At 40.6% G+C, this 17,141-nt stretch overlaps 1 protein-coding gene across 3 annotated transcripts in view; it reads right to left on the reverse strand.

Moving 5' to 3' along the window:
- ARHGEF28 (Rho guanine nucleotide exchange factor 28) overlaps positions 1-17,141 on the reverse strand; it is a 126,524-nt gene that overhangs the window by 65,319 nt on the left and 44,064 nt on the right. For all 3 annotated transcript variants that reach the window (XM_055699163.1, XM_055699162.1, XM_055699164.1), the window contains 3 exons: positions 13,727-13,799; positions 9,741-9,787; positions 8,133-8,193 (listed from right to left, as the gene is read on the reverse strand). In XM_055699163.1, coding sequence (XP_055555138.1) covers positions 8,133-8,193; positions 9,741-9,787; positions 13,727-13,799 — 181 coding nt within the window. The remainder of the gene's footprint in view (positions 1-8,132; positions 8,194-9,740; positions 9,788-13,726; positions 13,800-17,141) is intronic.

Below are 17,141 nucleotides of genomic sequence, written 5' to 3' on the forward strand. Positions count from 1 at the left end.
TTCTTATGAAAGTTTACACTGGAATAATTAGAAAAACTCTGCCACATCACTGTTCTCCCCCTCTCCCTTTCCCAAACCATTGATGAATTGATCATTGAAAAACACAGAACTATGCCCAGATCCTTCAGATGTTGGCAGATGACCTCTTCCACTTGTTTTTATGATCTTCTTTATTGCTAGATTTCTGACGGGTGGTTCATGCACTTGGTTTAGGGAACTGGCCCATTTATTTCCTTATTTTGTGAGCAGAGATCCGCTGAGGCCTCCCACAAGTAACATAGCAATTTGGGATTTAAACTGCTCAGCATTGGACTCCAAAAGGTCCAGGCAGGCAGTCACTGCCCATCATCACTGCCTGATATATGACAGTATTTGGTAGATCCCACCTCTCTCACTAGTGCTGCATGGCAGGCTCCCCATCCCACATCACCCAGAGGGGGACACGGCTGGGGAGGGCAGGGAGAAGGGCAGGGGAAGGAGGAATGGGTAGTTTCTTGCACTGCACACTTTCCAATGCAAACATGCCTGCTTTCCACCATTTCAACCCCAAGGAAGCCACAAGGCCAAAAATCATTAGCATTGAGCATCCCTGAAACTCTTCTCCCACTACCAGTTTGAAGTGGCCGGCTTTGCTCTCCCAGAAAAGTGTAGTCCTGGATGAATTCAGGTATCAAATCTGACTTGATATTAAACGGCCCTGACCCCTCCCAGCCCCCAAAACGTCCTGCTCACACCTCCCTGGGTGCATACCTCCCCTTTTCACTCTTCCATTCAGACAGCTGGTAACAAAATCCACCCGCACTAGAGACCCCTTTTCTGTAACAAGTGTCTCCTCTAGATGTTGGGTAGACACAGATCAGAAATATTAATGAAAAATACAAAATAATAATACAGTATTAGAAATTTTGGAATTAGAATTAGAAATTAGAAATTTGGGTCAATTTTTTTGTTGACTTCTTTGTGCAGTTTCTTGGACACTAGACTGGAAATGAACACAGAACAGCTGCTGCCTTCACAGACACCCTGCTGAAAGTGGCAGACCACCCTATCTGTCTCCAAAAACTCTGATCTACACCGACCCTCACGTTTACTGAAACACTGCAGTCACAGCAGGCTGCAGGAGATGCAGAGTCAATTTGTGTGTGCCACTTTCTGGATTGCTTTAAGCTAACATGCCACTCGAAGAGGTTTTACACTCCACTGCATTTACTTCCACATGGGTATTTCCTTTTACCAGCCCCAGAAAGGGCACGTGGAATCACAGTGCTGCTGCAAACCCTCCAGACTGAGAGCAGACTGTGACATCCAAATTTATACCAAACTCCTCGTTATTTCCCTGCAGGTATATTTCTAACTACAATCTGAATTATGAAATCGATTAAGGCTGGTTTTTTAACATTTTCTTTGAAATCAAGGTGACAACTACAGTTAGAACAGCTATAATAACACTTTCATGTTAAAAATGTCATGTTCATGATATTCAATGAATGAAGCATTATTTTACAAGGAGCTATTAGCAATACCTACCTCTTTTGAAAAGCAACTGTTTGTAAGTGGTGGTACTTAAATCTTGTTCCTTTGATAAACTAAAGGAGCAATGCATCCTTAAAAATCTAAGAGAAACAGCTTTGCATAAACTGTACTAGTACTGCAAGATCCTTGGAGAATACCCAAAAGATTGGGATATAGAAGGGCTTAGAATTTTTACAAAACTGAAGCAAAAGCATGACCTCTGCCCAATCCTGACTCAATGTAGCTCCAAACACCAGTGGAGCTACAGTGGATAATATCTCTCTCAGGCTTTGTCCTAAACTCTTTGTGCTGTCCAGTTCACTGTCCTGCTGTCAGGATTTCACAGTGTTCCTGCCACTCAGACCTTTCTGACGTCTGCTTCATGACTGATAGCAGATTTATACTTTTTTTCCTTTTTCTACCACACCATTCACCTGATGTGGTTTGGGATAACAAGCTCAGTTTAGGATAACAAGCTCATTAATACTACTTTCACATGACAGCGGTCGGTATGCCCTGACTCTTGAAACAACTACTAAGCACTTCCAACAAAGTACACAGAGAGATAATTTGTCTAAATGTTCTCGTCCAGTGTCTATTCACACTATAAGACTAGCTGGGATGTGCAGTACAAACGTGGATGGCAAGCTCGTCACTTTTTGTCCCGTACTCTGATGAAAAGCTCCCTTGACTTATTTGCAGAAGTCTGAGAACTAAGGGCTAGAGTCAATAATCATCCCCTCGTTTCAGCTCCACAGAGGCCTGTGCGGGCCCCAGCAACAGAGCGCACACACGATCTCATGTGAAGACAAACCCAAGTTCAACTAGGACCTTGCTCCTACTGAAGTTTCACCAGTGGCTTGGCTGTCAAGTCTATACTTACACTGACAGCCGGCACAACTAGTAAGTTCACCACTAAGACTTATCTCATTAAAAATCCAGTATTCCATGTCTCAGGGAAGACTTCAAGGGAAGGGCTGCCTCTCAAGAAGGAAGAAAGCTGAAAAACTTGGTTCATGTGTGCACTTTCAAGCCTGCAACTGTTTTCTTCAACAATGTATTTTCTGGATTATATTTCACATTCAAAGAGTAACTTGACATTAGATATATCCCAGACTGTTTATTTATGTTAGCCTGAAATGAGACCAGGCGGAAGACAGGCAAAAGAGCTTATTTAAACATCAGGGGGGAAAAAGCCTCTTTTTGAAGGATTATTTTGCTAAGCAAATTTGTTTTGGATTTTAGGCAGAGGAGGAGGGACAAATTCTGGGAAGCCAGGCAGCACAAGTTTGTAACTTGTTAATTTTTCTTTCCGTCTTCCTTTTGAGGTTAAGTTGAATTATAACATCTCAGAAAATCAAGAGCAGAGGAAACTCCAAGAAACAAGAACAAGCCTGTTTTAGTGTCTAATGCTGCTTCTTCCAGATTTCTCCAGAGCTTTTTAATTAAGCTTAGTTCAGGCTCACATCCCAGGAAGATTTTACCTCCTACCTCTTCTGTAGCTCAAAACTAAATATTGAAGATTGCAGAACAGTTATTTATAGACACTCAAAACAAATGAGAATATGTTTTATCTACTGAAACAAACTACTGCCATGTTTAAATATCATTTAAAAGCTGTTTCTAGCAGGACTCTGACAGATCAACACCAAGTTAAGTCTCTCTTCTGCAAGGTGCAAGGAACCATGCTGAGCTTTTGCAAAAACAGAAGCAGCATCATAAAAATCTTCGAAAGCTGCAGCAGAAAAGGGCAGAATGCAATTGCCACAGTCATTAGCTGCAGCAATAACTCTGCAATTTTCTTCAGCTATTATTTTTCTCTGCAATTTTCAGATCACCTACCTTTTGAATAAAGATGAGTTTTTAAAAAAGCCTTCTTTACCACAAACTGACCTTTCAGAACTTCTTCAGCACCAGTCTCAGTATTTTTACAACTCTAATCATCCAAGTATTACAGTGCCTCTTTCTCACCTCACTCTCTATGATCTTCCTTGTTTTAGGGGAAAAAGTGAGACACAGGGAAAAGATAAGGGACATGCCCAAGGTCATACTGTAAATCCGTTCTGGAAAGATACTGAAGCTGCAGCTCCTGGGCTAGAGATGCTACAGCTGGATCACCCACCCTCCCTCAAAGTATACATAAGGGAAAGATAGGATTGAAAGCTGCCAGCAAAAGCAAAAATGACCACACACAGAAAAGATCTGCATAGCCTTAATCACAGGACTCCTGTAACAGCCTCAAATAGACAACACTTAACATGTAACTTTCACTTTTCTCTATCAACAACCATAAAATTGTGTTCCATAGTTCCAATGTCAAAACAGGCACACTTGACTCAAAATACTTCCAAATGCATATGTTCTGCTCACCCAAAACCAAAAGCAAATGAACACTAAAAAAGGAGCGAAAGATGTGACTGCAGTAAGTAGGAAAACTAATCATTCTACAGACCTAACAAAAACTGCGCAAAGGCAGGTCTCCAGAGAGCAGGACCATGCTTTTTTCTATCTTAAAATCCCCTACCTTTTTAAGTCTTACCATTTAAGGAAATCTTATTAAAAAAGAACAAAAGAGCAACACTGAAACCAGATTTTTCTGCAGATTACAGTACAGCCCTACTGGTTTACATAGAGAAGATCATTATGTTCTGTTCCTTAAACTGATCTGTGATTAAACTGAGATTTCTGTGGAACCATGAAAATCAAAGGACAGAATCTACTAAAATGTTTTGTAGCTGCATGGTCACACAGTGAACTGCCAAAAATTTGGCATCAGTATTTTTATCTCTTGCAAAATGTGGCTTGCAGAACTTTTTTCACCACCGGCAGAGCACACAGAATAGATTAGACAGACACCACTAGGTCACTGGCACAGTAACTAGGACAGCAGGGAAAATATTTTGAAAAATTAACATCATCCTGCCTTCCTGAAGTTGGGGGGGTAGGGGGAGCTACATTTCCTTGGAAGAAAAACTGGGGGTTAGATTTTCTTATTGAAAAAAGAAAATTTTGCAGCTTTATAATTGGCCTTGTGAACATCCTCCTTCCAAAGCAGCTATGCAAAACAGGAAGGAATTATGTTTAAAAACACATGCCCAGCTAACACTGTCACATGCCGAACAGCAACAGCATTCTGCCATCACCTAGACTCTCTCCCAAAATGTACAGCATTGCTGACTCTGAGGATGACAATGTCTGGCAATAATACATGTGCTTAATATTGAAAGGCAGGGGAAAAAAATCCTTTTTTTTTTGTTGCTTTCCATTTTCTTTCATTCATTCACTCTCCCCAACTGGATATTTTATTTCTCTCTCAATCTTTCCAGTATGTTTTCTTTCAATGAAGGAAAAAAAAAAAAAAAGGGGAAATAAAAAGGTTTGGGTTTTTTCGTCTCTTGGAAATACAAGACGACAGCTCTTTAACAGTTTTCAGGGGAGACAGAGAGAGGGGCAAGAAGATTAGCAGGTGTGACTAGCACTGAACTTAGGAGTCCCATTCAACTCCCTATTCAGCCTGGTCTAGCATCCTGCTGTGACTCACAGTTTCTTCTATTCCTTTAATTCTTTAATATGTCAAACCCCAAAAAAACATTGTCTTCTTGGCTTCTTACTGGCCCACCCCCACACTGGCACTCACAGTGTAGGATCCCAGGGGCTCTCCAGCAATCCTGGAAGGTGAGGAGCCTCTTGCACAAAAAAGACTGAACTACAATTCCCAAAATCAAACTACAAGACTCAAATGGTGCCCAAGGCAGCCAGGTCCCAAACCAAGGATGAAGACAGGGAGCAAGGAGAGTTGTTGCCCTTTTATTACCCCATCAACTGTTGCAAGCACCCTTGCAAAGATACCCTCAAAACTTTGTTGGGTGTGGGGAAAGAGCCAAAACAGTCAATATGCTTGAAAGGGCAGCCTAGGAAAGAAAACCGGAGCCACCACTTCTTGAAAGGTCCCTTCCAACCCAACCAATCCCATATTAAAGCAAATTTTTGGTAAAGGTTTCTAAAAGCAAGAACCACATGGAAAAATAAGATGCAGAAGTGGGAGAATCTGTACCCATTCAAAGAGCGCTCACATTCTTGCTTTTAGGACCCCTCTTTGATTTACAAATCCAGCCTCCTAGTGAGTATCCAGAGCCTGCTCATTTCTATTCATTCTTCTTCACTCAACCCCTGTTAGCTGTTTTCTCTCTTCCTCTCCCCCACTGACAACCATTTCCATTTCTCTCCTTATCCCCCACTGTGTGCCTTTCCTGCCAAAAACATCGCCATTTAACAACATTGCCAAGCAAACAATTTTTTAAAAAGCTGTTTAAAACAATCCAGGGTAATAAAACTACGATATTTACCAATATGGTTATATGAGTCGGGTTAGAACATACACTGATTTTTACATTCAAATAAACCAATAAAACCAGCTTAAGTCAACTTACAAACTTCTGGTTGTCACCAAACTCTTATTTCCATCCCTCCTCATCCTTCCCCACTACTACCTTTTACTGCACACTTGACAGCCCACTCTCTCCCCAGCCAGTACATCAGCCCCACCAGATCTCACACATGGTGCCGACTGGAAGCCCTCCAGGCCCTGCTGAGGTCAATGGCAAAATCCCACCAGATGTCTATGCTATGTGCTTTCAGCCAGCCTGAGTACACAACTGGGAGATGTGCAAGGAAAGCCCACAGTGCCGCCGGCAGCGACTCCATGCTCCACTCCTTACATAGGGCAACCAAATAATTCAGTTACAGTGGGCGACTTCTAGAACAAGCAGAACCAATTTTGCTGCAGCTTCTCCACAAACAATTCAACTTCTTAAACATACTATAAGGTGATTGGAATGTAGCGAAGAGACAGAGGGTTGGTTCTTTTTCAAGTAAGGGATACAACAGGGAAATTTTCTTAGTTTAATATAAGCTGAGCCTGTGCTTACAACAAAAGGTATTTATATACATGTGTTTATGTACAGATATGTGTATATATCTACATATTTATATCCATATTTATAGTTTTACTTTATGTATACATAAGATGCCTAAGAAAATACATTTAAATCAAATTTCAAGGACCTAAATCTTGTTCCAAGTTGTATGCACATTCACCATTGTTTTTACCCAAAACCTCCTCTAAGAATCTGCACTTCACCACTCCTAACAGTATGAACCATGGCCAAAGTCATTTGCTTGCTCCCTGCAGAGGACTCGGGATCTGCTACTGCTGACCATCCAAGCAACAGAGAAGAGACTGAGCTGGTCTGAAGCCAGAGAGCCTGGCTCCTGTTCTAGTTGTCACAAGCAGCACTGTGCAAATGATACCTTAGAAGGAAATAGCATTTCAGGGGTAAGAAAGAGAAATATCAGCTATAATTTCAGAGTAGAGAACTTCCACTGGGTCAGCTTTTAAGCTACCTTATGTTCCCTCCAGATGGTATAACTGGAGCAGAGACGGAAGCAGATGTGGCTTCAGATTAGCAAACTGCAATCACTCCCCAATGGTTCCACACCCTCCTACGCTGAGATACAGTCCAATACTTTGGTCCTGCTTGACAAAACAGATTTGATCATATGGGCACTCACAGCTCATGTACATGCAAAGCATTTTTTAGCAAAGCAAGAACTGCTATGCTGTCCTGTGCTCAAAAGCACTGAAGTCAGGGTAACTGTGGATACTAGTATTTTTGCTACTACTCCCAGGTGCCTTAAGCAGCTCCTGTATTCCTTGGATAGGAGTGTGAGACAAACATCATTAAATGGCTGAAGTACAGGCACTTGGCGTAACTATGACTAGAAAAATAGACAAACGGATGATCATTTTAATGAGAGGTTATTAAAATAACCTGCCGGCTTCTAATCTTACAACTGCGTCTCTGAGTTTATGCCAGCTTGTTTCCCTCTAACATATACTGTCCCCATTCATGCACACATTTCCCCTCCCTTTATACACACACAGAGCGACTCTTCATTTTGCAGCCACCAAAGTTTGCATACGGGCTGTCTGAATGCCATCATCTGGGCTGCTCTTTCTGACTTCAGCATTGGACCACAAGCATGTGATGCCAGCCTGGCAGCCTCTGCCTGGCACAGCAGCTCCCATTGGCACAGCTTAGTTACTGTCTTTTTCTGCTTTGCATGAGCCCATGTTTGCACATTGCTCTTGGAGCTTTTCCCAAACTTGAAAATGCTCACCTTTCCATCTGAGCCCCCGTCTCTAAATGTACTGTCCAGCGCAACTGGCTATATTCTCCTACCAGCCACACAACTTACCACTGTGGCACCTAAACATTTCTACGTGTTTCATTTAATCTTCAGTCACAGAAATTATTCATTTCATCTTCACTCCATCAGAAATTATTTGCAAAACTGTTGTCCCTACAACAGTTAATATACTACTGAAAAATCCTAGGGTATCATGATACTGTTGGATACACCACCTATCTATACTACAGACACTTTGAAAGAGGTTCCCTCACTGACAGACATAAAACTGATCGATCTTGACCTTTTGCCAACCTAGGCTGCAACATCAGTGACCTTCACCTTTTTTAAAGAAACTGCTTTGTGTGTATTTGGCATCACAGTGTATAACAATAGCTTTTAGGAAGTCAAAATTATTAAATATTTCTTACCTATGCCAAACAAGACATGATCTTCATTTTCTTTAGAAGGAACCACAGAGTCTCGAAAAGGCTAGAAACAGAAAACTTGAGCTATATCTTTGAAGACAAATAGCTGCATTTGAGCTTAGTTGCAAGCTATGCTATAGGCTTTCAGAATACAGTTCAAATTGCTATAAAGCAGCAGTCACTTCATTTTAGCCATTTTAATAAATGCCACAGATACAGCATGCCACCCCCAGACACTAAGATATGCACATGAACCCTATGGAGTGAAACTCTAAACTTGATCAAAGAAGAGACCAAACAATATCTCATTTTCCATGCAAACTCCAGTTTTCAGCTGCTTTTCTCTTACAAAGTTTAACTGTGCCCTGACTAGCCAATATACAGTGCTTTGGAGGAAAGAGCAATATGTTTCTAAGATGCCTCCTTGTCTAATGCCTATGTTCACACCCACCTGTTGAAACTGAAATAGGTCAGTTCATTCTTTATAGAATCAACTATGGCCTTTCTGCTAGATCAAAGCAAGAGACAGTGAATAGGGTACCAGAACCTTTTCCCTCCAAACAAGACTCGTGAGCTGCAACACTCTGCCCCAACATATATTCACCACATAGACTCCAAAATGCATGCATACTGCAAAGATGTAATTCTGAGATGACAGAAATTACAGCAACAACATGTGACTCCCAAACAAATGGTCATTTTCTGCACAGCTGGTAATTAAAAAAAATAGACCTAAAGACGTCATCACTTTTATAATAACGACCAAACAAAAGTGGCAGTCCAACAACATTCCATTAAATTCAAATGTTACTAAAAAAAAATCAATAGTCATTGGCTATTGAGAAGATACCACCTTTACCAGATTTGCCAGATTTTACCAGATTTTGTTTCTCCCAACCTAAAGAATTATTTTTGCTTTGTACCATGTTGAGCTAATAATCAAGCTCTTGCTTTAAAAGGTGATTAAAAAAAAACACTGGGACAAAGATTCCCTGGTTTTGTAAACAGATACATATAAATCAAAAGCAGAATATAAGACTAGAGATCAAATACACCTGACTAACCATAATGGGACTTGGGACAAATATTTGTCCCCCAAAAAAGCTGTTAGATACCTCCATGTAGAAGACAATGAGAAGTACCATATTTTTTTACATCGAGCGTTTTTCCCATTTAAGTCCAGTTAAGGACTCACAGTTGCCTACAAGGTCTATCTCAGGGACTAACTCCTCAGATGTAATGAAGCATGCCATCGCAAGGATGAAGCTTGTGCAAGACAGGTTGTGGTCCCCTCAGACTGGTAGCCAAGCTGCAAGCTCCCTGAAGACACTAAGGTTCACCATAAACACAAGAGCTTTCTGGCCCAATAGCAGACCTTGCTTCTCCAACCCAGCTTTCTGGTCCATAACCACGTAACAGGTTTGTTCAAATAGTAATCATCTATATATGTAACTATTCCCACAGGATAGGAATGGGCAGCAAATGTTGTCTGTCAGGCATTAGTCACCTTAGTTATTTGTTAGGTCTGGGAGGTGCTCAGACAGCCAAGCAGAAGCTGCTTCTTTTCAGCCTAAACATAGCCTAGCTATTGGTATAAGGAGAAATCTGTACCTTTGTATCATCCTGGGACAATTCATCACATGCCAAGTTCACAGGACCTGTAAAAGCAAAGATTTAATAATAAGCAAATGCAATTTGAGTCTGCTTTGGTTTCTGCTGCTGGTCTTTCTTCTTTTTTCCAACAGGAGCGGGGACACAAGGGAGCAGGCAAACAGACAGGCAAGCCAGAACAATGGACATTGGGCAGCCCATGCATATCCCCATAGCAGCCTTCCCATGGGCAGCGTGCAAGCTGGATGCACAAGTGCAATGTTATTGTCACAGTTATGTTCAGGCTAGGCAAGCACAGCAATTGTCAGCCAGCTGCTGATTAACCCCACACGCTCAGAAAATCAACAGTTCCAGCACTGTGCCTCACAGCAACTCTGCAGAGTAGCTGGGCTCCACTTCTCTTCTGCAGGGGTTTCATGTATTTGCTGATGTCCTTCTGATGACCCTGCATTTCCACCCCAAAAAGTAAAAAATAACTTAATTTCTGTCACTTTTTTTTTTTTTTTAATGGTTTCTTCACAGAGCTGTGGGGAAGGACACAGCACATGCAAAGCAAGGACCTACTTCGCAAGTTTTGCGCAGACATCAACAAAGAGGAATAATCTGGCTTCAGCAATGCAAATGAACACCAGCATCACCCAGGCTTGCAGGAACATTATTCTTTAGTAAAGATATTTTACATAATAATAATTATATAGCCAGAGCTATTCTGTAAATATGTTTCATTTTATATTGAATCTTTCAACTCAAGGTTCACATCTTTTCTCAGATACACAAATACCCCTCCATTCTCCAGCCCCTGCAAATAAACTAAGTCTGAGTCAGCAGCCACTATAGAGTAGTTTGGGGGACTGCCTAGAGGAATGCATGGTTTGGGGACCTCTGTCCTTTCTTAGCACTGCACAAATTCTGTACTTAAGGGTTTTTTTAAAAAAAGAGCTATATCAATGTATCTTTGGAAAAACAATTCAAAGATTATCTATATCACACAATCTCCAGCAACAATGGCTGTACATAACCTGCAGGTCGCTGTGAGATGAAGTTCTGGGATGCAATTACGGGCCCGCTGCAACCAGTATGCCTGTTATCCCTGACCTCAGCAGTGCCCCTAGACGCTGGCAGGAGTCAGGACTGGGTCTATGCTGATCTTGATTGTTAATTTTTAATGAATCTACCTTCTTTAATTAACCTTCTGCAGTAGTCACATATATACCTCCCCTTGCATTCAAACGGAGTGCAATCACAGCACAAAGTCACTAGTGCCATCAAAGCATCCCAGGCTTTACCTTTCAGCTAGAAGGAACAGACTATTTCTTCTGTAACTGCAGAAACTTACTTTAATTGCCTCAGTGAGAAGATTTTTCACACTACTGCCATGCAGTTGGCATTATTATTATTCAGTCTCACAATTCTCAGAAATAAAAAGCTGTTCACTCTACACATAGCAAATGGCTTACCCTCCAGTTAGCAGTATTCAGTCAATTCATGGGCATTGGAATTTCAAGGTCAGAAAACAGAAAAAAAGCAGAAACTACTGAATTAGCCAAAATACCTTCTATTTCTTCATCGTTCTGCATCGTATTTGAATTTAATTAAGCTGCTATGGGAGATCCACTTCTAAGCTAGTAGCATCACCTTACATTGACTCACTGCTTTCATATGATTGCGTTTCACAAGAAGCAACATACTGCTATAGCAACCCCTACTCAGTAATAGCTCAGGACTTCTGATAGCATTGTGTTTTAAAGGTCTGTTGATCTTGACTTTAGGCCCACCCAGAAGTCAGTGGTTACTACTTCTTGAAATGGCAGCAGTCTCAATATCTAAGGAGGATCCTTTCACTACATGAAAGCACCAAATTAATGTCCTAAGCTTAGAGTCACTTTATAAAGGAGTTCACTGAATGCAACTGAGAATTTAGTAAAAAGTACTCTGTCAATCATTTTGTGTCATTTCTGCTTGTAGCAGCAACAATGTTAACTCAATCTTGAAAAAAGATCTCTTAAGTCTCCTGAATGCTGGCAAATGAAGAGTGTAAGACAGGCTACTAGTCACCAGTAACGATCATCCGTGATCTTTCATTGTCTGGATGAGGTGGTGCTTAGCAAAAGAGGCAAATTAAAAAAAGAAAAAGGAAAAAAAAAAAAGGCTTGTTTACAGAAATGTGGTAACCAATGACAATAAAAAGACCCAAGAAGATTAAAAAACTTTGCTGCCCATCAGCTTACAAACAACAGGCCCTTCATGCCTACAAGCAGAGACCAGACATTTTAATGTGCGAACATGATTACTACCCATTTGTTTGTATAGGCTCTGGGTACTACCAAAATTTGGCATACTTTTCTTGCTGTTGAACTGAAATGAGGGTTTGTGTTGGTTTTTTTTTTTTAAAAAAAAAAAAAGAGTACAAAATAGCTCTGATGCATAAAGGCACAAAAGCATACAGCTTCCATTGAAAGCACAAATAGGTAGGTGTGCCTATGCCAATATCCATGCCAAATATCTTTTGCATAAAGAAAGGAAAAGGCACTTTACAACCAGAATAAAAAATGGGGCTAGACATCCTGAACTGGTGGTTCTCTATTTGGCCAATCGTATCTACTGATGCTCATTATCCAAGCAGATAATGCCAAGTCAGCCTGAATTAAAACTGCTTTTAGTGAAAAATAATCATCACCTAGTAATCATCAACTGTAAGTTGTATTGCCCAAGCTACTGCCGCATATAGCACTACCAATTCAGGCCATTCACTTTCTGTACCCAAGAGGCAGCATAAAGACCACACTGGTCAGAGTACAGTACTTACATGAATACCCAGAGTCAATGCATTTGCACACTGTGTCATTATTCACAAACTTGGTATGGTAAATTGCTGCTTACACTTACAGTAACAGATACATAGTTTGCAACTGCTACCAACTGCTTATCATTTCCCTGCAAATTTACCTTCTAACAGCAGAACACTTGTTGCCTGAATGGTGCTGGATAAGTTGAGCATAAAACTCCTTTTCCAGGACTAAGTGAAGCAGCCTACATGTTTAAACCCAAGCTACATGATAATTGTGTCCCCATTTTATCCATTCACTTGAAGTTACTAGCTGATATCACCTGGAACTGCAGTCCCATTACTCTCCCTCAGTCTAGTCCTGACCCTGTCAGCAGTTTATGCAGATGTTTGCATTTCTGCAGCTCTCAGTAAGGCTACCTCCAGGACAGCTGCTGACCAAGACTGAGCCTCTTGCAGAAGTCACAGTTTTCATCTTGTTGCTTCATCCAAATATACAGTGCCAGCCACATAAGCAAATGGCCAACTGATGAATACTTAATTCCTTACAATCTTATATAAACACCGGAAGTGTCAGACTTCTGATATTGAAGAATGATCTTTTTTTGTGATTTTCCATTCAGCCCTGAGAGATGCTCACTTCATGGTACACAGGGATATATTCTGCTAATGAAAGAGAGTTCTCATGAGCAAGCACAGTCCCTCAATCCTTACAGAGGTAAACTGCTCACCAAAATATTCTAACTGAAACATATGGGAATTTTGCTGTATTAAGAAGTCTGAGCTAGATCCCAAAACTATTAAGACAAAATGTTGCTCTGCTGCTATCATTACTAAGTTCAGCTATTTGGCTTTAAGGAAATTTGCAGTCTGGAGCGTTCATTCAGTTAAACAGTGCCATCTCCTGGAACATCCGGACATTTTTCTGGCTATTACTGTAAAATCAGTTAAGGCTTTTCCAGTCACTATAAATGTCGCCATATTTTGTGAACAATTTCAATCTGACATCAGAAAACTAATGCTCTGTAGGAAATATCACAATTTACACAACTCTCACACTGTATGATTTGTGTTCCACTGTTGTCTACTTAGAACTCTCTGTCATATGAAACATGATCTTTCTGAATAAATAGTGTATGAATCTGTGCCAACTTTCTAAAGCTTTTAAAGACTGCAACATTATGGAATAAAAAAACTGTACCTTCTACAGAGCTTGTTGGACTGCAGGGCATTTTTGGACTTTCCACTGTCTCAACTTCATTTGAATTAATACTCTATAAAAAAAAAAAAATCAAAATGACAGTAACTGTATTTGATGTCCATGACATTTATCTGAAAACTCAAAGCCAATGTCAAAGACTAGCAAACAAATATGTTACAAGCAATATTAAAATGTTTGATAGAGATTCCAGAGAGTATTTAATCAGTTACCCTCCAGAGGAAACCAATAGCAATTCCTCAAGAGGGAAATGGATAAAGTATTTTCAACTAGAGAGAAATTACCTCCTGCTTAAAATACACAAGGGATCTAAAGGATGAGATTTAACATTTGTACTTCATTGTTTATAACCTCCTTTTCTATGAGAAAAGCAGCACAGCAGCTTTGCACAACAGCTCTATTCAGAACCATTCTAGTTAACCTTGAAAGCATCCCTATAAAGCAAGCAGTTTTGATGGATAGGCAATACAAAGAGGCTAAACCAGGACTAAACACTGACTACATGGTAAACCCTGCCTGGAAAGCAGGAGCCGCTCCCTCCCTAAATCCATAGCCCCTGGCTGCACTGGCCCCTTGCTCAGATACACACACTGACTGTATCACTCCTGCCCAAAAGGAAGAGGGTGCTAAGATTCAGTCCCTTATTTTAGTAACTTTCAAAGATTATAAAGCAAAGAGTGTAGGACAGAATGTCTCCTTTTGCGTAGTTTCATCTACAACTCTGCTTGCTTCCAGTCTTTCCCTCTAGTTAAGATTGCCTGTGTATTTGTCATGTACAAGAGCAGCAGAGGGGAGGCGTGGCAACCTGAATAGAAAAGAAAAAGTCAAGGATTATTCTGGCTGAATATTGCAGCCAAACTGATTTCAAAGCCATGCAGCTGCAAAGCTAGCTATATCCCCCACCCCACTTCAGCAGGACTAGTTGCATTTTTTTCTGCTCATCTGTTGGTGTGTGAGACAACTACTCCTACACCCACCAGGCAGAAGTAAGTCAGCTCCTCCCTGGGAAATTACTAAATCTGTCCACCACCAGACACCAAAATTACTTAAATTACCATAAATTATCTTAATCATTTTGGATTATTATCCTGGCTTGGCCTTTGGTTTTTTTTCTTATTCTCCTGACACCATTTCATATATGTCCATTAGTCCACAGATTTCTTTTTCTCTTCTAGAGGACCTCTCACCTGCACTGGCTGTGCTGCTTCCAGCAACTGAGACAGCCAAACAGACCACCTCCACACGCTGCTCAGGGTTCTGCTGGAGGTGGTACAATGAACCACGCAGCCTCACTGACAGATGCTGCTACCACCACACATTTTCTGCCCCAAGGAGGTTGCACAGTGCTCAAGGTTCCACACTCTTCCTCATCACCTTCAGAAATCTCTCTTCTGTATTGTCCAGGACAGCCACAAAACCTGTGGGTTTACACTATCTGAACTGCAGAGCTCCTGAAGGTTTCCACTAAAGGCACGGCTCCTTTATGGGTAACTCTAGCCTGAGTTTAACGACATCTTGTTTAACTTTTCCATTACTCTTTTAGACTTGTAAGGAATAGTCAAGGAACTAAAAGAACCCACAGACCAGGGACTGAAGAACATACTTGAGAAATACTATGAATTTCATGCATGAATAAATGCAAAAATAGTTTACGCTGCTCCCTAAGTCATCCATTTCACATGCGCAAATCCAACGCTGCATGCCACCATAATAGTGACAAGCTCCTTCTCCTTAGTCCATGCCTTTCTGACCCAAGCCTAAAATATCAATGTGGTGCAGTCTCAAGATACAATAAACTAGACATACAGTCTTAGTCTGCTGTAAATGAGCTGAATATTCCAGTACAGCAATAAATTCTAACTCTACTTTCAAAAGACTATGTATCGTGAAATTTCTAATGCCCACCTTATGCTTTGGACCCAACCGAGGGCTGCAAGTCCTTGTTTGCAACAGAAAAAATCAGTTTCACCTTACCTTTGGGGCACAATACATAGTCTAAACATGACAGTTTGCTTATCCCCCCACGTATGCTTCAGGATGGTAACTAAAGTTAACTAAACGATGTGATCTTCCCAATCATTCTGGCTTATTTCTGCTTTATTAAAAGCAGTGCAACACTGAAGCTGGGGGGGGGGGGGGGGAGGGGGGGGAATAGAGTCCCCACAACGGACAATCTAGACTGTTGCAACCGGGCTAATGAGCAAAATGGAAATGCACAAGTGAAAGGTAGTAGGCTTTTTCCTGCAAATACGAAGTGCAGAATTTTGCAGCCTTTAAGAGTCTTTGTCTCCAACAGGCATGCAAGCATCTAACATACCACACTTTTTTTTTCTATTTCAAGGACTGAAAGAACAACATGGGTTTGATGAGTGCAAGAAAAAGCCTGCATTCTTCATTAGTCTTGGTTTTGCTATTGGGTTTACTATTGTTTCCATGGAGAAGCCACACACAAATCACAGGTAGTCTGAAAGCTACAAATGCAGAATTAACTTCTTTGTATCAGAGCAAATCAAAATCTTGCCAGTGTAGTTACATGAGATTATACATAAAGACTACACAATACATCACACCTTAAGTTTGTGGTTTAAACATAACATGTGAATCACATTCTAAATCAAAGAAAAAAAACCCAAAATACCAAACACACAGAATGCAGTAAAGATAACTCAAGGAAAAAGAGTGCACAAATAAGGAAACCTTAAGTTAAGCATGGAAAATAAAAGCTGAATTTTAAGACCAGAAAAAGAAAAAAATCCTCTTTTTAGTATATTTTTAGTTCAGTAGTTTTATATAGTCATGCAGTCTCAAAAACATAAGTGGGCACCTACACTGCTGTTAAAAAACTTGTGCTTTCAAGTGTTCTCCTTACTTTACTGAAACAGAGATGTCCTGAAGAATATCACAGCAGTGCTCCTGATACCTTAAGTAAAATAAAGCCCACTACACCATAAGTAAACTCAATAGCAAAAGTCTGTACTCTGTATTTCTGCTGTAAGTAACAGACTGGGGGTTGGCTCTTGGTAAACGTTCCCAGGCATTACAGTGCTAGACAAAAAAATGGAGCTAAATTAAATATCTCAAAGTACCAATGTGAATACAATAGCAATGCAATTACAGACTCAGAGATTTCAAGGGAGTATTCACTGTAGAATCCACAATGATTCAAAAACAACTTGGGAGGCAAAGGAGGCTTTGATAAAGTTCTCAACATTTCTGGTCCTCCAGCTTCACATGTACAATGTGCTACACTTACACAAAGTAGAAGCCCACAACAGTTATCCCGCAATTACAACAGCCTTTAGTGACACAGGCAGCTTAAACTAAAAGACTGTTCAAGAAAAATAAATCCAGTCTGAAGAGTGTATGGCTGGAAATTATTGAAGAAAATCTGTGATAA

This window comes from Falco cherrug, chromosome Z (genome assembly GCF_023634085.1).
Source record: "Falco cherrug isolate bFalChe1 chromosome Z, bFalChe1.pri, whole genome shotgun sequence".
Lineage (NCBI taxonomy): Eukaryota > Metazoa > Chordata > Aves > Falconiformes > Falconidae > Falco > Falco cherrug.